Below are 22,143 nucleotides of genomic sequence, written 5' to 3'. Positions count from 1 at the left end.
TTAAAGTGTTTAAGAACACAGCATTCACGTATGTATAATATAACAGATGCCTTTAGCACTTTCAGTTTACCACAGACTTCTAGTAATATTTTAGCCAAAAACAATAAAGGACTCCTCAGAGAGCTTGTAAAGGTTCAGCTCGGAAAATTAATCAGCTTTTATACTAAATAAGCTGTCTTTTTACAAAAGAAGTCCAATTACTACAAAACTGACCATTCCACTTAAAGTTAAAGTTAATGCATCACAAAGATGCATCACTATTTTTAGCCCAAAGTTTACCTCCAATTTTGAACTTTTTATCTATCAAACATCTCAGAATAAGTTGGTTTTATCTGACTGATCTGCATGCATTTAAATTTCCTTTTTTTCAGTTTGAGATAAAAGTTTTTTTATTCACAAAATACACAATTATTCTGCAGAGACAATTTTCTCAAGTACAGTATTGCATACTTCAACCTATACAGGCATATAATAAAATGAAAAAACATAAATATTGATAGCATACAGGAGACAAGGAAAACAGAGAAACATGGAAGAGAAAACACAGAAAAATTGCACTGAGAGAATGATATTTCATTTTGTCTAGGCTGTTCTTCAACATAAAATTAATAAATATATGATGATCACATTATACTTCTCGATAACACTTATCTTAGTCAGCTCTAAGTTTGAGTTTAATGTTGCTGAGAGTTTCTGGGGTCACAATCATACATCAGTTCTTCTTGTCCAGGGAGTCTTTGGTGCTTTCTGCTTTTTGGTTCAGCAGCTTGAACATTTTTGTGGCTCTGAACTTTCCTTTTGACTTCTTTAAATCTTTAAGTCCTTCTTTCTGGAACTCTGTGAAGAGATATCACAGTTGCAGCAAAACATGGGCCGTCAAAATTTTTTGTAAGCGTGCATTGACGTATTTCAGAGAATCCAAGGCTACTTTTGCTCTGTCTTTTTTATAAAGACATGGACAGACGAAGAAACACAAACAGCATCAAACAAGCTATTATAAGGTGATTTTTTTTTTTAAATTACCTTTGTTTTTCATCATGGCTTCCAAAAGCTTATCTTCTTCTCTTTCCCTAATCAAAATAAAAACAAAAGTTACATTTAAACTATTCAACGTAAAAGATGGGAAAGCACCATGTTTTTTTTTGTTTGATTGTTTGTTTTTTGTCTGTGCACCTCTGCCTGTCCTGATCCAAGCTGCCGACGATCTGGTTCCTCTGTTCGATGATGTCGACCAGCTCACTCATCATCTGCTGCTCTCGAGCTCGATCCTCCTCAGTCCAGTCATTCTCTGAGTGTGAAGAGACGGTGTGTTACATTAAACAACACAAAGAGCTGCAAATTGCTTTGAAGATTCAGGGAATGTGTACCTAGTCATGTTTTTGATTTACTGGTTATTACCCCAAACACAAAGTCCATTTCAGATCAGAGGGTAAACTTAAAGGGTAACTTTGCTATTTTACAACCGGAGCCATAGTGTCTGTTTCTGTGTTTAAGTGACGAATTGGAACAACACATTTTGAATTGGTCAAGTATTGAGCGAGAGTAATCCAAATAGAATCCCTTTGTGCAAATCGATTCAAATAGATTAAATTGATTTTTCTAACCCAGCCCTAATGAGCACTGTCAATTTATGTGCATTAAAAATGCTTGTTTTTGTCACTGACAGGCTCAGATTTTCAAGTGTCTGAAAACATTATGTAAAGGATCCCTACAGCAATATAGCTTTTATTGCAAAAGAGTGAGATCCTGTTTGCATAACCAAAAACAGCTTAGAAATAGCCGGTGCCAGACGCCATTTAAGTAAACAGTCATTTTAACATCTTGAAACACACTATATTCAAAGTCAACAGAGGCAAACTAAAACTCATGAAAACCATTCTTATTCCAACAATCACAACTCTGATTTGGTTGAAATTATCCCTTAATTCATTCAGTTAGATGAGAAAATATGCTGGTTCTATACACACTAACGTGTTTATTTATATGGAGTTTGGTGGATTTGACAATGGTGACTTCATGCCGTTTCTGGTTAAATGAGGGTCTTACTCTTGAAAAAAAAAGATCTGTCTCTGAGGGGATTATTTCCATATTGTTATCAGAAACTTAGAATAATAATCTGAGCCTGTCAGTGGCAAAAACATGCTCTTAGAGGACACACACTAATGGTGCTCAACTGTCTGCAGGGGGTACACAGTTTCACTGCTGCTGGCTGCAGTCCTCTCACTCAAAACAGGACCAAAAATTTTTGTTACCATTAGTCACTTAGACAGAAAAGAACTGGAATATAGGGCCCAGAAATACAGAAGTTATCCTTTAAAAGCAAACTTCTTTATATACCTGTCAGAAAAGTGGTATCATTAGAATTGAAACAACAAATTTTGGGTCTAAAGGCCCCCAATTCAAGGATAAGGGATGCTTAAATCAATCCAGATTTTCCCCGCAGAGATTCACCATCTTCTTGTGAGGAATATTTGTTATTACTGACAGATATGTTAGTTGAAAAAAAGTAACAAAGTGATGCACACAGTAACACACTGACCTGGTTTATTGAGGAGACATCTGAGCTCGAACTCCACATCTGCCTGCCTCTCTTCTAACTTCTGCTGCTTTGTCCTAAAAAATAAAAAAACAAAATGTCTATAAAGTTTGAGAAACCTCCCGTTACAAACTCACAACCCACTTTGGAGGCAGAGCAAACTGCAGTGGAGGTGAAAAATAAAAGCACATACGGTGCAACTCAAATCTATGTCCCAGTCTACTCACAGGTAAACCAGCTCAGTTTCTCTGCCCACCAGGATGTGTCTCTCGTGGATCAGAGAGAACCACTCCATTAGCATTTGTTCCTCCTCTTCATCTAAAAGGAAAAAGGACAGGTCATTGTAACAGACAACAAAATGCAAAACTGGAAAAATATGTGCACATGTGTGAAAAACTTTGACAAGATGTGGAGCTCAATTTATGAAGCTCTATAGATTTGAGTCACAAAATACCAGCACCCAGAAACTCTCAGGAACCTGCAAAGCAAATTTAACCCATCTTGTTTATGATGCGTCTGTTTTTTGTGTGTGTGTTCATGTCTTGTGTGTGTTTCTGTGATTATGTGCGTAATAAGTATGTATACATTTGTGAGGGTGGGGATACAATATTTTGTGTGATGATAACTGTGTATGACTGCAGTGTATTTGCGGATAGTACCTTAAACAAAATTAGGTCATGAAATTTGATTTCTTGAAGAAACAAGAAACATACTGAAAATAAAAAGTACTGTATTCAAATCACTCAATTCAAGGAATAATTATTTTTAAAAAAGAATAAGACTCAAAAACATTCCTATTATACAGTTAGTATTTGTGCACACTGTGAATAATTTTGTCTAAAACCTGTAGGAACAACTTGACTAACCATTCTTGTCGTCTCTCAGTTTGCCCTCCAGTTCGACTCCCCTTTGTTCCAGTGCCTCCAGACGTTTATCCAGCTCTCTAATCTCCACCTGCAGGTCTTCTGTGGACACATTCTGGTCTGACTGCACCTGTCAAGCAACATGCAAGACTTAACTCAATAATATCTCTGTGCAAAAGTTCTTTGCAGAATTTCTGCAAAACCAAATGTGAATTTACACTACAACAAGTTACATGTAATGCCCAATGACCAAACTCTGTGATTATGGGTTAAATAATATGTTTAAAATGATCAATTGAAAGGAAAACTTCACCCCTCAAATTATGATTTGCACATCAGTTAGTCATCCTGTGATACAGTGAATTTGTGATGAGAACTTGGTTTTTCTTGCATGCTTCCACAGTGAACGAAAAATCAGAAAAATGAGGAATTTTTCGATGAATCGAAGTCGTAAGAGTTTAACAACAGCATAATTATATCAAAACATCAGTTTAAAAAACTCTCACACAACTCATGTAGTATGATCCAAGTCTTTTTTAATCTAGCCCTTTTCAACGGGGAAATGGGCAGAAAGTGTAACTCACCTACGCTCTCTCAAAGCCAGACTCCATTGACAAAAACAGTCATTTTATATTGTTTACCACATGAGCTGGTAGGCTACATCTGCCTCCATCATCTTAGTTTGACTGTGTTTTTGTGTGACAAACAAACCAGCTCATCAAGGCAGCAGGAGAACAGCAGCTCCTGTGATCAGCGAGGTAAAATGACGTTTTTGTAAACGGAGTCTGGCTCTGGAGAGCATTGAGATGTGTGAGATTTTGTGAATGGATGTGTGATACAGTTTTGCAGTTTTAAACACGGTCATCAATTACTTTAATTCAAGATTTGAGAATTTTCTACGGTCACTGTACCTTCCTCTTGATGAGTGGGAAGCCATGTCCAGGGGCAGGGGCCCGTGTGGATGGCAGGGCCTGAACGCTCTTTGATTTGAGCATCCTTGGTTTTCGATCGAAGGGATTCTCTTTGCAGGCGAGCTGGAAACATCAAGAAAATTTTTAAAAAACTGTTGGGAAGTTTATATTAAATATTATGTTTTGGATTGTGGTGGTTCATATTTATTATTAAAATCAATATCTGTTCTCATACCTTACTTTGAGATGACATGACCTGATCTGATTCATTTGCAGATGTGATAGCCGGCACAGAAACACTCCTGGGTAAAATGCGGCTCTGAGATTCAATAGAGATAGCGTGCAGCCCTGCTGCTGCTGCTGCTGCTGCTGCTGCATCAGTCACATCTGGGAGTGAACTTCCAGTTTCTTCCAAAGCTGATACACTGCTGGTATCTTCTGCTGGTTCACTTGAAGCCCCAACATTCTCCTCAGATATAGATATAACGGCAATATTTTCAGCATCAATTGAACAAACTGTAATATCTGTGTCCCCATTCCCTGCAGGCTCTGGTTTCGGTTTAGTGTCCTCCTCAACGCTCTCATCCACCTCCTCTGCAAACGGATTTGGAGCCACTCTGGGTCTGTTCCACGCCTCCCGCTGTTTAGAGATGGATTTGGTTCGAGGAAAGGGAACTGGAGGCGGAGCAGGAGGCAGCTGTGTCCAGGGTCCGGGGTGGATGAGGGTCATCCATGGATGGTTGCTTTGCACTCTACTGCTGCCTCTAGTCGGGCTGGTGCTACAACAGAAAGACAAGAGGTGCTTTAAGAGATGAGTCCACGAGTGAGGAAGAACTTCTAAGAAAATGAGTGATTACTATTATTATGGTAAATTTAAAAATTATCTTTTTATGTGATGTTTAAGATTTTGCAAAGAAATAGATCCTATGTTATTTACTGTAACATTTTCATAATTTGTTTTCTTATATAAGATATATGATTTTTGACAATACTTAAAGAAGTACTTCACCCCCGAATTATCATGTGTTTTCTCATGCTGTGTGACATTGAATTTGTGAAGAAAATTTTGTTATTCTCACATGCTACCACAGTGAATGAGGAATCCAAAAACGGGGAAATTCTTGATGAAATGAAGTCATTGTGGTCCACGTTTAACAGTAAAACTATGTCAAAACATCAGTTTACAAACTCTCTCACGACTTGCGCATCATTATCCAAATTTCAATTATCCAGTCGTATGTTCAGTACTTCCCAAACACATGCATTTTCTCTAAAATCTTAGTATTTAAAACTGAACAGAAAGTGAAACATATCAATGCTCTCATTAAAAACAGACTCCATTAAAAGGTCATGAAGGTCGCTGCCTTGATCAGTTAGTTTATAAGTGTTATTGTGTGACTATTCAGAATCCAAACTTACCCATTAAAACCTCAAAATTCACAAAATAACACAAAAAAATTAACTGATCGAGGCAGCGGTAGAACAGCAGCTCCTGTGTTTTATAAGGTAAACTTACTGGTTTTGTCGGTGGAGTCTGGCATTGAAGAGAGCGTCAATAAATTTTACTTTGACTTCAGTTCCCCGTTGAAAAAGCTGGCTGTCCTGAGCATATGACTGAATAAATGAGAACTGGATTATACTGCAGGATTTTCTCAAAATTTTTAAAAATTTGCTGTTGTTAAACTTGAAACCTTCTGACCTAAATTTATCAAAAATTTTCTGGTTTTGGATTCTTTGTTCACTGTGGAGACACGCAAGAAAAACAGTTTTCTTCACAAATTCGGCATACGACAGTGTAAGTAATGCTCATTTGGGGGGGTCAAGTACTCCTTTAATCAATTTGTAGTTGTAAATTACAAAAGTCAACTAGTAAGTTTGAAAATGTAACACGATAAAGAGGAATACAGAGTCTTTATGTTCACTCACATGCGAGATGAGTTGGGTGAACATTTATTTCGGTTGGACGAATAACCTGCACAGAGAAACAAACAGAAAAAAAATCCTCCTCGTTTATTTTCCCAGTCAGTCATGAAAGAAATCAGCACATAAACTTGTAGACAGTAATTGTAATTAAAACTGAGCAGCTACAGTAAAATAATACAGTGATATTTACCTGCAGCAGCTGATCTGTTCATGGGCTGGGTTGTTTTGTTCCTGGGTGCAGGAACAGGTGCTGCAGAAGAGTTACAATTTCGCCTGGGTGCTGGGACCGGCCGACTGTTTCCCTCTGTCACTTTACACGGTGAGGGGAGCTCAGAGGTCTCTTGACATTTTGTCGCTTCTTGTTGTTTGTTGCTTTCTGTCACAGTGGGTTCAGATCCAGATTTTCCACCTCCTTTGACCTCTTCAACCCTCGGTGGAGGAAGATGAGCACGCAGCGGCTTTTTAACCTTCAATCCAACAGCTGAGTCTCTGTTCTCCCCGTCTTTCACCTCTTTGCTCGTCTCCTGCTTTTCTTCCCTCTCTGTCTCTATTGTTTTACAAACCAGTCTATCCTGTGACTCTGTTTTCTTAGTGTAATGAGGGACGCTGGTGACAGCCAATCCACTCAGAGTATAAAAATCTGCCTGAAAATTACAATCGGGCCGATTCTCGGCAGATCTAACTTGCTGTGTGAGGTTGACACGATGAGTTTCACTGTCTGTTTTGTGGTGAGTGCAGATCAAGGAGCTCCTGTCACTTCCCTGTGTGTAAGACCCTGGTAAAAGAGCGCTGCCGCACACTTTGCACCTGAAACACAAAGGTGAGACGTGTTGCTGTGAAAGCATGAAAATACTTTGACACTTAAAAAAAAAACCAAAAAAAAAAACCCAGTTCTCTTCTTTTGCTCCAGCTATAATTATATGTGATGATCACGGTGGTCACTTGAAACACATTTGAAACGCATTCTTATGTGTGAGCTGCAGCCCGTCTCAGGATGTGCAGAGCCTGAATAAATCTGGATGCAGACACTAACAGACAAAAAAAGCTGCTGTTACATTGTGAACTGTTACCTGAAACAGCTGCGATGGTAGAACTTCCCGTCAATCAGACGTCTCTGAATAAGGTGGACAGGCTTGAAACACAAACTACACACTGTCCGTGGCCTCGTGTTGGACAGACGATCTTCTCTGCTGGTTTCCAGATGAGTCGGGCTCTGAAAAGAGAAGAGAAACCAGTGGCTGAGACCCGTAACACAGCAGCTGAGAAGACAAAGAACATGAGAAAACAGGTGTGTTCATGTGTGCATATGGGTGCATTAAAATTACCCTCAGGGGATTCAGACCATCTGGAGATTTAATCTTTGTTAAGTTGTTTATGAAAGCGACATGTGACGACTTCCAACTGGCAAGACCTGCTGCAAAGTCAAGAAAAAAAAAACATGCAAATGGAGCAAAGTTTGGAAAACAAAAACATAAGGAGGAAAATGTGTTGTTTTGAGCAGAGAATGGGGTGGAGTCTGTCTGAATATTTCATTCACGTGATGTGAAGCGTAAAGTTCTGGTATTAAAGCAGGCACCACTTAAAGGGACGAGAGATTTATTATCTTTATTAAGCGTTTTTTCAGGGTACATAATTATTGAAGGACACATATAGGCTCCTTGGTTTATATCTGTAATGTTTCGGGCTCTTTACAAGATAAAATCATGCGCTTGAGGAATTACCTTTAAAGGGACAGTCTACCTTAAAATCAAAAATACATATTTTTCCTCTTTCTTGTAGTGCAATTTAATAATTTAGATTATTTAAGTGTGAGTTGCCGAATGTTTGGGATATCGGCTGTATATCTCTCTCTCCCTCAAGAGTAGGAATTTGTTTATCTTTTACAGAGCCAAAAAAATCAAAGATATAATATGAGGAGCCTGTTTGTGTCTTTTAGTAATGATTTACCTTGATAAAGACAATAAATCTCTGCTTGCTGATAACAGAAAAGTTGCTACTGATAACCGAACAGAGTATACTCAGCATACCATAGGTCTTTCTGTTGAAGTAGTAGTAGTACTGGGACAGGTAGGTGATTACGCTCAAGCAGTCAGGCACTTTGGTAGAATCCATGTCCTTTGGGTCCAGCAACGCAGGGATGCCCAGCTCCCTCTCTGCAATCTCAAACGCCTGCAGGAAACCAGGAAACATAAACCGAGAATTAGTGTAGGCGACTGTAAAAAAGAAGGTGCATGAATACAAATTAGGGTCTGCACTTTATTTATCAGAGTAGGATGGTGGCTGTTTTTGCTGATTGATAACATTTTTTTTTAAAGAACAACTGCTTATAACTTGTAGTAATTTTATATTTAAATTTATGTCACATAAAAAATACATTAAGAATATGAAAGATTTTTTCAGCACTTTTTTAATGTCATTTTTATGTTTGTTTTAGTTTATTTACCTGTTTTGTGCCTATTTTCTGGTTATTTTCTTGTAACTTTTTCACATTTTTTCTGTATTTATTTGGGCCACATCTTAAATTGCTCCTTTCCTTCTCAACATGTTTTTTTATATATATAATCAAGCCAATTTTCTCAGGTTTTAAAGAATTAAAGTTGAATGTCCATCCTGTAAGCCAAAAAAAAACAACCATGACTTCCTCCCCAAAGCTTAAAAAATTCCTAATTGCCTCCCACATTTTGCACCAGCCACTCCCATCTCATATATAATGAACAGTCCCTTACCTAGAGGTTTTTTGTTTTTTGTTTTTTTTTACAGTGTTAGTAATGGTAAATAAACACCAAACACAAGCTAGATGGAAATGACTCACCAGTTTGTTATTTTGATAAACATTATCTTTGGAGAGGGATCTGAAATCTCTGGATCAAAGAGAGAAAAAATGAGAAACTGGGATTAATTGATGATGAAAGAACAAAAATTATAAACAAAGCAGTTGCCTTTTGGTGAATAACAGAGACTCCACAGACAAAAAAACCTGTATGAGCAAAATGCAGATCAATATCTGAGATTAAATTAGATGAGTCAAGTTCAATCATAGTATGTAAAAGGCAAAACAAACAGATTAATCCCATTAAACTGGACAAGAAAAGGTTTAGCAGAGAGACAGAGAGAGATTAAGAAAAGGAGGGCAGATTAGCTCTGGGCACAGTGTGCAGGTCCTGCTCTGCTCCAGATTAGACAGCACATTAGTCAGTCTGGTGCAGTCCCAGTGAGGAAGATAAATTAATCTCAAGACAAAAGACAAGGACAAATAATGAGTTTACAATGTGAGAAATGTCCCAATCATGCACCAGACCAGCAGATCTGGTGCCACTGAGGAAACAATGCCGAGGACCAGTTAACACACCCAACCAACAAAACTCTGTAAAACTACTTACATCAAGTCAGGTCGGTGTTTGTGGATGATGGCACAAAACGCAAGTCCATCTCTGAATGAGGTTGACATGTTTTTTATTTCCACATTGGGGTAACTGGCGCATGTGACGCGGCACCAGTCTCGTATAGTCTTCAGTGATGCCATTTCTTGTGTGACATTTGACATGTGGGCTGGCTGAACATGGCACTTTATAGTAAATTACAGGAGGTGAAATAAAACTGGGCAGGTTTCTTTTTGAGGAGGAAACAGGAAACGAGCACCTACCACTCATGCAACGATATTTTGGGTGGAGAAAACCTGCGGCCAGACCTGCGCATTGTGGAGTTGGTAAAGCAACAGGAAGGAAGTTAGGTTTTGCCTGTTATGTTTCTTTATCAAATAATAACGAAGCGATTTCACAACGTCCACAAGTAAAGTCTCAAACGGGTTCACTCACACACGGCAACAGTGGCACTTTTCAGCATAATCCACCAAAGCGCTCTTCTGCCAGTCAAAAACAAAAATGTGAAGTGATCCGTGACTCCTGGTCGATTAAATGAAATCGGTGTCTTAAATCAAGTCCCGTTACTTTCTGTGGTCCTTGTTGTGCTGGTTTTGCTCCACTTTCAGTGAAATGCACAATAGCTGCCGCTAGAGGGAGTCACAGAGCTGCTGCTTCTCTATAATTAGGAAAGGGAGGTCTCTGGTTACTGTTTCATTTCTTGTCATTACTTTTTATATTCACGGACAGCCATATATATATATATATATATATACACATACATATATTTTTAAAACGAAACATACATGCATTGTAGCTTTATTAAAACAGGCGAAGTGCTCATTATTTCATTTTTTTTAAACATCAGATCATTACAAACAGATCTTAAGCTGTAATATATATAACTTTTTGCTGGGCATATTCAGTTTTGGGCTACAATATTGTTTTGTAATGATTGGACAGCACACCGACTTGTCATTTCAGGAAGATGTTGTTCTTCATAAAGTTTTTAAAAAGCCCATCATTTGCTGTGACATATATTGTATCTGTTTAAAAATATGCTACTACTAAAATAATAAATGAATGAATAAATGAATAAAGTTTAAACAGAATTTCCGGTAAAGCAACTCAAATCAAAGTAAAGCAACATTAACAAAGAATATCCTGAAAACTATACCAATAAAAAAAATTAAGATTATGCTACAAAAAAAAACATTTTTTTTTTTATTTTAATGTTTGTTTTTGTACCTTTTTGTGCATAATTCCAGATGATTTTCTTGTAACTTTTTGGCCAGTTTAGGGAGAAAATCATTATAGTAATTATAGTGTATGTTGTTTCTAATTTGATTTTCTTTATAAACATGTTTTTGGCCACACTCACTAAATGTCGTGCTTTTATTTTGAAGGAATTTTACTCCGTTTTCTCGCATGACGCAGCTCTATGATCGTAGAAATGGTTTAACTAGACTGGTCATTCTCATTCAAGTTTACAATTTCTAATTTCTTTTGTGGCTAAAATACAAAATTTGGTCATGGAAATTGGCATTTTTTTTTGGCATATAACACACAAAATAATTAGAATAAATAAAAATTGTTTTTCCAGCTTAAAGCACTTAGAGCTGCTTTCATTGTATGAAAAGTGCTCAATAAATAATTTGTCATTGTTTTTTGTTGTTTAAAATAACTTTTTATAGCATTAATATCATTATCAGTAAATGCACAGGGAAAAAAAAGTCACTTCAGTAAATATTTGCATATTAAATTACGGTAAAGTGTACACACACTGTGTAATTGTTGTATAAATATTCCGAGATGACCATGTTTTTAAATAGGACGTTTTCTCTCTATGTGTTCTAGTTCTGTGTCTCTGCTGCTTTTACGTGTCCGTGCGTCCCTCGCGAGACCGAAACCCCACATAAATCTCGCAGTGATGGCTGCGCCGCCCGATACGGAGAGTTTGGAGTCTCGTATCAGTGAGTATTTTAAACTTATTTTACCGAGAAGACGCAGCCTAGAGATCCGGACACTCGCAATTGATCATCCGTGAGTTATTGTAGACGAGATGACAGCCCACCACGGCCGCGCGTTACCCCGCAGAGGGGACTCGGACCCTGCCGCCACATCCAGGATGCTAACGTAGCTCCGGAGCTGCCAGCTGTCAACACACAACACAGCCAGGCGTAGCGTTAGCTCCGCGGCTCGATAGCTCACCTGGGTGGCGGACGACAAAATCAAAGAGTCTCATTTTTAGTCACAGAGGTTAAATTATGATTACGGCGAAGCTATGGCCTCGGAGGAAAGTTCTAGACGAGACAGTGACACAGTGCGACTACCGACAGCATGCTAGCTAACGTGACACTGTGTTAGCACCTGGGCTGCATATTTATGTGTGCGGTGGCACACTGGGGTTATGTGGCAAATAATTAATTTTAATTTATGGAGGCACTCAAAGCATGGGTTTTTGTGTTTTTTAGTTGCTTATCTTAAGTTTTACTGTAAGTAACAGGCTTGATTATGTCAGGCTAAATGTGTTTCTGTAATAATGAGATATTTTAGGTAAATATATTGATGCTCTCATTCAAGATTTGATCTAAAAGACAAAATAAACAATATGCCATCAGTTGCCAGTTTATTAGGTACTCGTAGCTAAAACAATACTAACAGGAAAAAAAATCACGAGTAATGCAATAACCCCTAATCCAGGATTTTAGGATATTTCTGGAATTTCAGTATATTTCTCGGATTTTAGGACATATCTGGGATTTGTGGGATTTTCAGATATTTCTGGGATTTTAGGACATTTCTAGGATTTTAGGACAGAAGAGGCTTAGCTAGGACCTCTGTCAAGGGCTGCAGGAGATCCTCCACTGGCACTTTTTTTTGATAATGCAGCTCTATATTGGTGCTGTTTTATGCACTCTGGCTCTTCATATATACTAAAAGCACATAAACAACTTTCAGTGTGAATCATTTCTATTATGAATTAAAAAAAGTTTTGGGGTCATCTGGCACCTTACTCAGGGCCAGATGTGACCCGTGGGCTATACGTTGAATATCACTGCCCAAATTTCACCTTCATGGAGGTTATAAAGCTTTTGTTGTGGTTGTTTAATTGTATTGCATTGTATTTAAGAGGCTTTTTAACTATTTTGGTAATATTGATGCAAGAAGACTGCATTAGATGAAGTGACAGTTAAGAGTAGAAATGATTTGAACAGGTTGAAAACAATTCAGAGACATTTTTTTTTTTACAGTGATCCAATCTTCTCCTATACCGAAGTAACATCTATCAGCTCTGTTGTCTGACATCCTGTTTGCTAACATTACAGACAGAGCTACAAACCCACTTAACAGAGACACAGACTGGAGCAGCATCCATGCCTTCTGCGACCAGCTCAACAATGATTTGGAGGGGTAAGAAGAGGTTGATCTGTCACCTTTGTTGGATGCAAATGACTTTTATTAAATACAAATGATATTCATCTCTGCACACAACACCTGTAAAGATAATTTCTGTTAAAAAAAGGGGGTACATTTCTTTTTAGGTGTGGAAAATTCAAGGTTTCTGTTTGTCCTGTTGAGTTTTTCTGCATTTATTCTGAATTATTTTAGAAATTATTCTGGGGTTTATCTGATTTAGAAATTCATGTCAATATTAATTTAACATTAAACAATGAAAACATTTATAAAAATCCCACTAAATTATTGTAGTGGAAAAAAGTTTTTTTAAAAAAAAGAAAAGACATGGAAATCTTGCTCAGCACTGCTTGTAGTACAAATTACCACACTTGCTGCATGCAGGGCTCTTGACATTCAGTTTTGTTTGCGACTTGTGTTACAGACCCCAGCTGGCCACCAGACTCCTGGCCCACAAGATCCAGTCTCCACAGGAGTGGGAGGCCATGCAGGCCCTGCTGGTGAGTTCAGATCTCAGCCAGGAGCTTCCTTCTTCATTATACTGATTTTTCACTGCATTTTTTATGTCTCATTAGTTTTTTTTCAAACTCTAAAAAACTCTGCTTATTTTCTACCCTGCTTTTTAAACAGAATATTCACATTTTAACATGTAAAATTTATATTTGGAATTTTCATAGTTTATTATGAAAATACAGTAATGTAACAGAAATTTGTCTGACAATAGTAAAAAAAAAAATATTTGAAGTAGTATACTTTTTGGAACATAGTGTTGGTTATTTTTAGATTTAGTTTAATTTGTTCTTATTGCGTTTCTTTTCTAGGTTCTGGAGACGTGTATGAAAAGCTGTGGGAAAAGGTTTCACAGTGAAGTGGGCAAGTTCCGTTTTCTCAATGAACTCATCAAAGTAGTTTCTCCAAAGGTAAGATTTTCGGGTTGCATTCAAGTTTTTCAGACATTTTTTGTACATGTCTGTCGTGGTTTCTAAACAAATTTGAAATACTCACTCGTAATTGTACTCACTGTTTGTTTGATGAGGGTCGAGGGTGCTTCAGGTCTAAATTGATTTTTCAGGATGTATGGAGAGTCGCTTGATGAGGTTAAACTGATTTGACTGATTATCACATCAGAAAGAGAAAAAAACACATTCCCTATAAATAAACAAACATTTACAAAAACAAAGTTCAAATCAATGGAGCGATAAACAAATTTATCTAACAGTAAAACGGAGATTTAACCAAACACACGGTGGCTGAAGACTGAATCCTCTTGCTGTCTTTCCTGCTCGACTAATTTAGCACACCTGCCTTTAACGAGGATCCTAAGATTCCAGGTCAGGTGATGCATTCAAGTGACTCAAAAAAAGGGAAATTATAAGGGCTTGCTAGAAATGGCTTCAACAACATCTATGGCATGAAACTCACTTGATATTTGTCCGAAATCTCCCACTCAGTACCTGGGCTCACGGTCACCAGAGCCCGTAAAAAAGAAGGTTCTAGAGTTGATCTATAGCTGGACTTTGGGATTACCGGACGAGGCCAAGATCTCCGATGCCTATCAGATGCTGAAGAAACAAGGTGAGTGGCTGTCTGCTGTCAGATGAATGGAAATCAAAACATCTTAAGTTGTCAGCAGGCATTAAAAGCTGCAGCCAAAGCTCATATTATAGATTTAAGTTGGATAAAATTTTTCACAAAGTAACAAGTGTCATTAGAAGCATTTCACTCGTTTCCTACTTTGTATTTTGTGTTTGCAAATCAGGTATTATTAAACAAGATCCAGAGCTGCCACCTGACAAACTACTGAACCTTCCCCCACCCAGACCCAAGAATGCCATTTTTGAGGACGAAGAAAAGTCAAAAGTAAGGATTTTTTAAATTTTAAAAAGTCACTTAAAAAGATGCTTTCCAAAATAAATATGACTACATTTTTACCCACTGTGTTTACTCTCTTCTGGCCGTGATTTTGTCTCGTCCCCCTTTGGGATATATGAAGCCTGTTCACTCTTTTCCTTCATGTAAACTCTGTCTGCTTTGTCAGATGCTGTCCCGCCTGTTGAATAGCTCGCACCCCGAGGACCTGAAAGCCGCCAACAAACTCATCAAGGAAATGGTCCAAGAGGTAAGCTGGTTTCCTTCTCATTCTTACTGCCTTCATAAAATCACACCTTTCTGTAATGCATTAGCTGCGTCTCTGGTTTTAGAATCAGTACAACTTTGGATTTGTGGTTGTGGTTCATTAAGTACCAGCACAAAGTATGTAAAAAATGAAACTACAAAATATAAATACAGTAATGGTTAAACAATTGAAAACTTGTATGTAAATATTTAAAAATACAAGTATGTATAAAGTGCTGAATAAGTGTGTGGAAATATAAAATGTAAAGATGTACAGTAATAAACAATTAGCACTAGTATGTGAATATTTAAAATTATGATTCTTTATAAGGTGCTGAGTGTGTAAAATGTGTAAATTATAAAACTGTGCCTCATGCTTCAGTGCAATATATAAAACTAGTGTTCTAGTTAAAAATAGAAATATGTGTGTGATGCTACAATGTACAACAGATACATAAATACAAATATACACAAGTAAGAATAAGCACTGCAGATAGTCTTAAGATTTGTGAGAAAAGGAGTAAAATACCAGAGAGCAGCACTCCTGCAGGAACATTAACTGAAGGAGGGAATGGGTCGGTTGCCCTGGGGGGTTTTGTGTGTCACTGGCAGAGTGATTCAGCAGGAGTTCAGGGTAAATTTGTCCTGATTTGAGGGGTAATAGGAACTGCTCTTTGCTTTCCCCTGACTTTTCTAATGGCCTTTTTCTGACCTTGCTGTACTTCCTCAGTCCTGCCTTTGGCTATGTTTTTGTATTTTTATTATATGTTCCTGCAGCTTGCTCCATGTATCATTACTTACATGTACACGTGTTTGTGATTACACCTTGCTGTGTGCACCATTTGTGAATTTGTGACTTGCCTGTTGTAGGATCAGAAGCGAGCAGAGAAAGTGTCGAAGCGGGTGAACGCCATTCAGGAGGTGAAGGAGAGCGTCACTCTGCTGACTCAGCTTCTGCAGGACTATGACAGCAACGCCGACAATCAGAGCAACGCTGAACTCATACAGGTGAGCTGGAAGAGGGAGATTTAGACTGTCCAATGTGTATACACACACAGCTATGACGGAGCAGGCAAGTAACTTAATACCAGGTGTTTAACATGGTGTGTTTTGTGTGGTCAGGACCTGTACCAGCGCTGTGAGAAAATGAGACCTACACTGTTCAGACTGGCAAGTGATACGGAGGACAACGATGAAGCTCTAGGTGAGTGTTATGTTTTTTCATCTGCTATTAAATATGATTCAAAAAGGAACGACCCCTTCTTGTTTATTCACCGCAGAAATGTTTTAAGCTCTATTAATCTTCATCATGCAAGAGAAAGACAATCCCACAACCAGGGCTCCAAAGTGTGACCATTTTTTGTTGCACATGTGACCTAAATGTGCCGGCCACTGAATCCAAGAAAAAACGAACTGGAGCCTAACTTCTTATCCCTGATGCTTTAATGCAGCTTTTAGACACAAAAGCAGCACAGAATTTAAAAAAATTCTGATGAAAATGGCATTTATAGCGGCTTATAGCCAGGCTTCAACTTATCACAACAGTCCTTGTAATGAGCAAGTTTTATCTTTTTATCAGTTCATTTATTTCACATTTTATAGGCTGTTGTCAGCTGTTTAGGTAAAGTGTTTGTTCAGTGTCTGTATAGTCTAATACAGAAGTGTTTGAAATGTTTGTTTTGTTTTGTTTTGTTTTTTTAAGTGAAAATAGTTTCCCAAACTTGCCAGTGAACAAAAGGTTCCCTCGGGGAGGATTTTGTCAATCTTTGACACCTTCACGACAGTCAGTTCAAAATCAGTTTTTCCTTGCATTGAACCATGACTTCTAAACCAGGACATGAACAGAACACGGACTTCTGTGTAATGTTACACCCCTAGTTGGGAAATTACCAGTGTTTATGTGGCACCAAAAGGCACAGTGAAAAATTTGGAGAGCAACCAAGTTATCTGCTGGTGCAGCTAAATAAAAAAGTTGGGGGGGGGGTCTGGAACCCTGCACCGTGATCTTTAGTTGCATCTCTCAGCTCCTCTCTTCTGTCTCAGGCCTCCCGCAGGACACTGAACTCAGCTTCCCTTGTTCTTTCAAAGTTGTGGCTGATACCAGAGACACACCCTCTCAATAAATACGGAAAACAAAGGAGCGAACAATAGAAAGCTGATGCCAGTCAGTGTTAAATGATAGCTGCCACACAGCAAACTGCTCTCTGCAAACACATTAAGTTTCTCCGCTTCAATCCTGCAGAAATTGTTGAAATCCAGAACTGACCTTTTCTACTGTGTGAGGAAGTTATGTCACCTGTCTAGAGCCATTTGCAAGTGTATAATAATTAAAAATACAGCAAATACATACAGTAAAACTAAATACAGAATATCTGCTAGCCTTGATAATTACAGTTGTCTTTTTGGAAGAAAGCTGTCAGCTTTTACTCACACCAATGAAGCTGCTGGACATTGTCCCTTCTCTTCAGCTGGAACTATTCTTGCATATGTTGCACATATTTTTTATGCTCGGATCCACCAGCATATAAACTGCTCTCTCAGCTCTTGTCCACCACACAGCCCAGCAGAATGGACATCACTTCTGAATATTATCGTGCCATTGTGAAGACAATAACAAGCATTTTGTCATGTTTTTTTTTTTTTTTTTACAGCTGAGATCCTGCAGGCCAACGACAGCCTGACTCAAGTCATCAACCAGTACAAACAGCAGGTGAAGGGGGAGATCGTAAACGGCAACAACACATTAAACGCTCAGAAACAAACAGGTGGGTGAAGCACTGAGCACAGAAGGAGTTCTCAACAGATGGTTGTAGATTTAACAGCAACATTTATAGATCAAAAAGTTTTTGTTTTAGTCCATTTGAAATGAGTCAAACTATTTCTTACAGGAGGGACAGCACTGCTAGATCTGTCAGGACTGGACACATCGCCACAGTCGCCTCCGTCCTTCCCAGAGTTCCCCACTCCGACAGACAGCCTCAACGCCCCCTCGCAAGAGATGGGGATCAGTCTGCTCGACGATGAGCTCATGTCACTCGGTAACAGCACGTCTCTACAATAAGCTACATGCGAGATATTGACTGTGATTGTTGCGAGCTCTCGAGAAATTGAACCTCAGTCCTAAATCTTACTATTGCCACTCTTTGTGTACCCCGCAGGTTTAAGTGAAGGTACGCACACCTCCAACCCTCCGTCACAGCCTGAGGACTCCACAGCCTGGGACTCCTTCCAGGTGAGCGGAGGGAAGGTTTGTTTCTCATGAAGAACTGTGAAGCTGACCTCATTTCTCAAACTTCTCTTTGAAATTCAAAAGCTACAGTTTAATCAAGGAGACATCATAATGTTCTTACGCACCCACTTTTTACCTCCAGTCCTCTGACAGCATAGATGCAGACCTCCCAGCAGCACCCAGTCTCCTCCTGAGTCCAGACCCAGCCTCCCACTCTCAGCCCCTCTCGTCTGGCTCCACCCCCGGGAACTCGGCCCTGGACGAGCTGGACCTGCTGGGGAAGACACTGATGCAGCAGTCCCTGCCTCCAGAGGGCCTGCAGGTCAAATGGTATTTATGACATGATTCTAACGCTGTCACGTTACCACTGCAGCATGCGCTTGTCGGTCAGAACTGGCTCCCTCTGGCATGATGCAGTCAGTGCTACAAGAGGTGTTATTGCATCACATAACTCTTCAAAAGTTGAGCAGATCATCTGAAGGTTTTGAATCCACAATTTCTCTGTGAAATCGTGACCTCCCAGATATCCCTCATATGTGGCAGCTCCAACATAAAAGGGATTTGCCTTTCCATTATCGCTCCACAACACGCCGACATAGCCTTCGATTGGAAATAATGACAGCGAGTGCAATAGAAATAAACCTGCTAATGTTTTGAACATCCATCGCCATGCTTCTTGGAATATAACTGCCAGAGGAGAAGTGGCAGAACATCACTCCATGGAAACGCAATCATCTCACAATTCATCACCTCAGTTTTGTGCAGATCCGTAATGGAAACCCACCTACAGATGCAATGTCAATCTCTCTGCTTTCAGGGACAAGCAGCAGTGCAAACCGACTCTGAGAGATCTCCAGAGCAAGTCTGGGTCCGGCATTACCCCGAACCCCATCCCAACCTTCACTGCTGAACAACCCGCACCTCTCCTCAACTCTCAGCCCAGCCTTGCAGCAACGTTGTTGGACATGTCTCCCACTCACGCTGAGACTCCTCCTCCTCCAGAAGTCACCCTGACTGATGTTTTTGTACCGCTAGAATCCATTAAGCCCAGTAGGTGAACTTAATGGCTTCCCGCTTCAGTGCACCTGAGAGTACAGATTTACGACATGCTCTCCTCCTCCTCCTCCTCTCTCTCCAGGTAGTCTGTTACCCGTGACTGTGTTTGACGGACACAGTCTGAGGGTTCTCTTTCACTTTGCTCGCGACTCGCCTCCGTCTCGTCCTGATGTGCTGGTGGTGATCATCTCTATGTTGTCATCTGCTCCTGTGCCCGTCAGTGACATAAACTTCCAGACCACGGCTCCAAAGGTCAGCAGTTAGAGTTCAAGGCTTTCGTCTCCCTTTACATTCAGTCGACCAGATTGCTCTTGATAAGAGAACTGTACATATAAGGTTCAAGACATTGTCATTAAACCGCTACAGCTGGTTTTACCATCTCAGTAAAGAAAGAATGTTGATTGTTTTTCATCTCTAGTCGATGGCAGTGAAGCTGCAGCCCCCATCAGGGACAGAGCTCCCGGCTTTTAACCCCATCCTTCCACCTGCTGCTGTCACACAGATCCTGCTGCTGGCAAACCCAAACAAGGTAAGCCAAGATTTTATCTAGACATTCAAGGTCTCCTCTTAAAAAAACCCACTAAGCTACCATTTGGACCCTATTTAATGATCTATAGCACATGGTCTGAGGTTCACAGCGTTGGTGCATTTAGGGTGTGTCCAACTCCACATTAACTTGTTGAACAAGTCATAACGTGGGTGAAAAGTAAGACGAGCCAACTAAAATGGAAAAGTATTTCCTTTATGTTTTTAAAAAATCCGCATTCATAAGATAACATTATGAAAATGATCCTTGTGTACACGGATCTGCAAAAACAACCAAAACCACTGTAGTTTGCATGATGCCAGGCCAGCAGCTGGGGGTGTAACTTTGTAATGACACACCATAGAAGAACACCACATGCCTTTGGGAAGTGCGTCCATGACGTCACTGTCTTCACAGGATCCATACGACAGAAGGGGTGGCCTTTTCAAAAAATTGCCCTCTGGAACCCAGTTTCAAAAGTGTGTTTTCAGGCCCCTAAAACACTGTTGTCATGTGAAAGAAAGGCCAAACCGCGACAAAAGTTAACGTTTCATGCAAGAACTGTCGTCGTGAAAACCTCCTCAAAGATATGTTCTATAAAAGTGACAAAATCATGTAGAAGAAATCATACCACTTGTAATAACAAAACGACTGAGGAGAGAATAATGCTACTAAAAACTTTACTGCACCTGGAAGTGAACTGTGAAAGTCACACAGACTGTATTGGCTGTTTTAAGTCGGTAGGGATCCCTGTCTTTTCTCTCTGAGTAGTTCTTCTGACTCATGACAGTGATATTAGCACAGAGGCTCTCTGGATGTTTAACCATAATTCAATCCACCTTTCTCATCCCTTGTGTTTTAGGAGAAAGTGCAGCTGCAGTACAGATTAACCTTCACCATGGGAGAGCAGCAGCACAGCGAGAGCGGCAGTCTAGAACAATTTCCTCCCCCAGAGACGTGGGGGAACCTATAGCATTTAAACCAACCACAACCTGACAGACTCTGCTTTCAGACTTCCTAAACCAACTTTCCAACTCAACACTGCATACGCCCGATTTCCTTTGTAAACACATAGTACTTTCTTTGATTGGTATCGATTCTTTTCCTTGGATTACGCTCATGCTCAGTGTCACGTGCGTATGCTTTGCTCTAAATGTGCGTCTAGGTCTAGTCTGCTGTGTGTGGCGGCTTCAAAACAAACCTGCAAAAGCTGTTGCAGACTTGTATCGTTTAACAGACAGTGCTCCAAAGGAAGAAAACTACATCAAATGTGCGCATAGTCGCTCATTTGGTTTCCTTGATGTTTTTCCAATTTGGGGAACAAAGTCAGTTTTAATCAATTTTCAGTTGCGTTTACCCTCACTTCTGCATGCACTTCCAACATGGGTCACAATGTTTGCAAAATCCAGCACACAAAGAGAGAAAGGATGTAAGAATTACATAGACACAGCTCATTTTAGTTAGCAAGACAAAGCTATACTTAATCAACGTTTTGTGGTGTGTTTTGTGATGAATGATGACAGAGTCCACTTTTTGATTTGCACAGAGAATGATTTTTTGATTGTACTGTTTTTCTGTCTTTTCCTCATCTTGTGTTAAAAAAATTACTGTAACATCAGAGTTGTGTATCATCTGCCATATGTGCCTATTTTGCAGTTCTGACATTTAACTACTTGTGAGTTTGTTTTTCTCATCTGTTACAGATATATTATGTTTGTCTGGGATACAGATCAGCTACGGACTAACCTTAAATTAATATATTCAAAGCATTTTCAATAGGGTATGAGTTGAATTTTGACTAATCTTTTCTTTAGCTTGTGATTTAAGTTAATATTTCAGCATTTATTGGGTGAATATGGAAAACTTGAGCACATGCAATCTGAGATTAACCTGAGTGTTTCGAGCACACAGTTTCTCTCAAACATGTTCAACTTGTTTCTACAGTCTGCGATGCATGTGAGCCACGCTGATCACTTCCTCCCCCCCACAGGCTCTCGATCACATTCCGCTGCACTAATCTCCAATTCGACTGCTTTGTAAATACCAATGACGGCGGTCCTCTTGTGTACATTTGAGTTGTGCAATGTGCAAGAGCATAACACTGGTAAAATATTCCAAATGGGTAATAAAGTTTTTTTTCTTGGTGACCTGAAGTGCAATCATTTTTGTTGCTCAACAAGTTTTACCTCTCACCACACAGAAACTACA

The 22,143-nt window shown here is 39.4% G+C and overlaps 2 protein-coding genes across 5 annotated transcripts; one reads left to right on the top strand and one right to left on the bottom strand.

Moving 5' to 3' along the window:
* Positions 1–422: 422 nt before the first annotated feature.
* LOC121956191 (MICAL-like protein 1) lies at positions 423–14,357 on the bottom strand. 4 transcript variants are annotated; one of them, XM_088091033.1, is made up of 15 exons: positions 14,015–14,357; positions 9,046–9,094; positions 8,261–8,402; positions 7,559–7,647; positions 7,304–7,446; positions 6,424–7,040; positions 6,237–6,282; positions 4,546–5,089; positions 4,311–4,433; positions 3,403–3,529; positions 2,764–2,854; positions 2,540–2,613; positions 1,174–1,288; positions 1,024–1,070; positions 423–837 (listed from the first exon to the last, which is right to left on the bottom strand). In XM_088091033.1, the coding sequence occupies exons 3-15, from the start codon at positions 8,343–8,345 to the stop codon at positions 713–715; spliced, it is 2,226 nt and encodes a 741-aa protein (XP_087947159.1). In that variant the 5' UTR covers positions 8,346–8,402; positions 9,046–9,094; positions 14,015–14,357; the 3' UTR covers positions 423–712. The 4 variants fall into 4 exon arrangements, with proteins under 4 accessions (XP_087947159.1, XP_042360260.2, XP_042360259.2 ...); XM_042504326.2 differs by having other exon boundaries at positions 14,031–14,356; XM_042504325.2 differs by lacking the exon at positions 14,015–14,357 and adding an exon at positions 9,614–10,197 and having other exon boundaries at positions 7,559–7,644.
* LOC121956192 (ADP-ribosylation factor-binding protein GGA1-like) lies at positions 11,439–22,082 on the top strand. Its single transcript, XM_088091034.1, has 17 exons — positions 11,439–11,565; positions 12,922–13,006; positions 13,434–13,509; positions 13,831–13,929; positions 14,461–14,584; positions 14,769–14,869; positions 15,048–15,128; positions 15,995–16,132; positions 16,247–16,328; positions 17,776–17,889; positions 18,013–18,162; positions 18,283–18,356; positions 18,496–18,683; positions 19,171–19,407; positions 19,496–19,661; positions 19,828–19,938; positions 20,798–22,082. Exons 1-17 carry the CDS (start codon positions 11,439–11,441, stop codon positions 20,906–20,908), a joined length of 2,064 nt encoding a protein of 687 aa, XP_087947160.1. The 3' UTR covers positions 20,909–22,082.
* Positions 22,083–22,143: the final 61 nt, after the last annotated feature.

Source organism: Plectropomus leopardus, chromosome 18 (genome assembly GCF_026936395.1).
Source record: "Plectropomus leopardus strain MGB_pleo_1.0 chromosome 18, ASM2693639v1, whole genome shotgun sequence".
NCBI classification, from domain to species: Eukaryota; Metazoa; Chordata; class Actinopteri; order Perciformes; family Serranidae; genus Plectropomus; species Plectropomus leopardus.
This window is presented reverse-complemented; position numbering and strand designations above follow the sequence as displayed.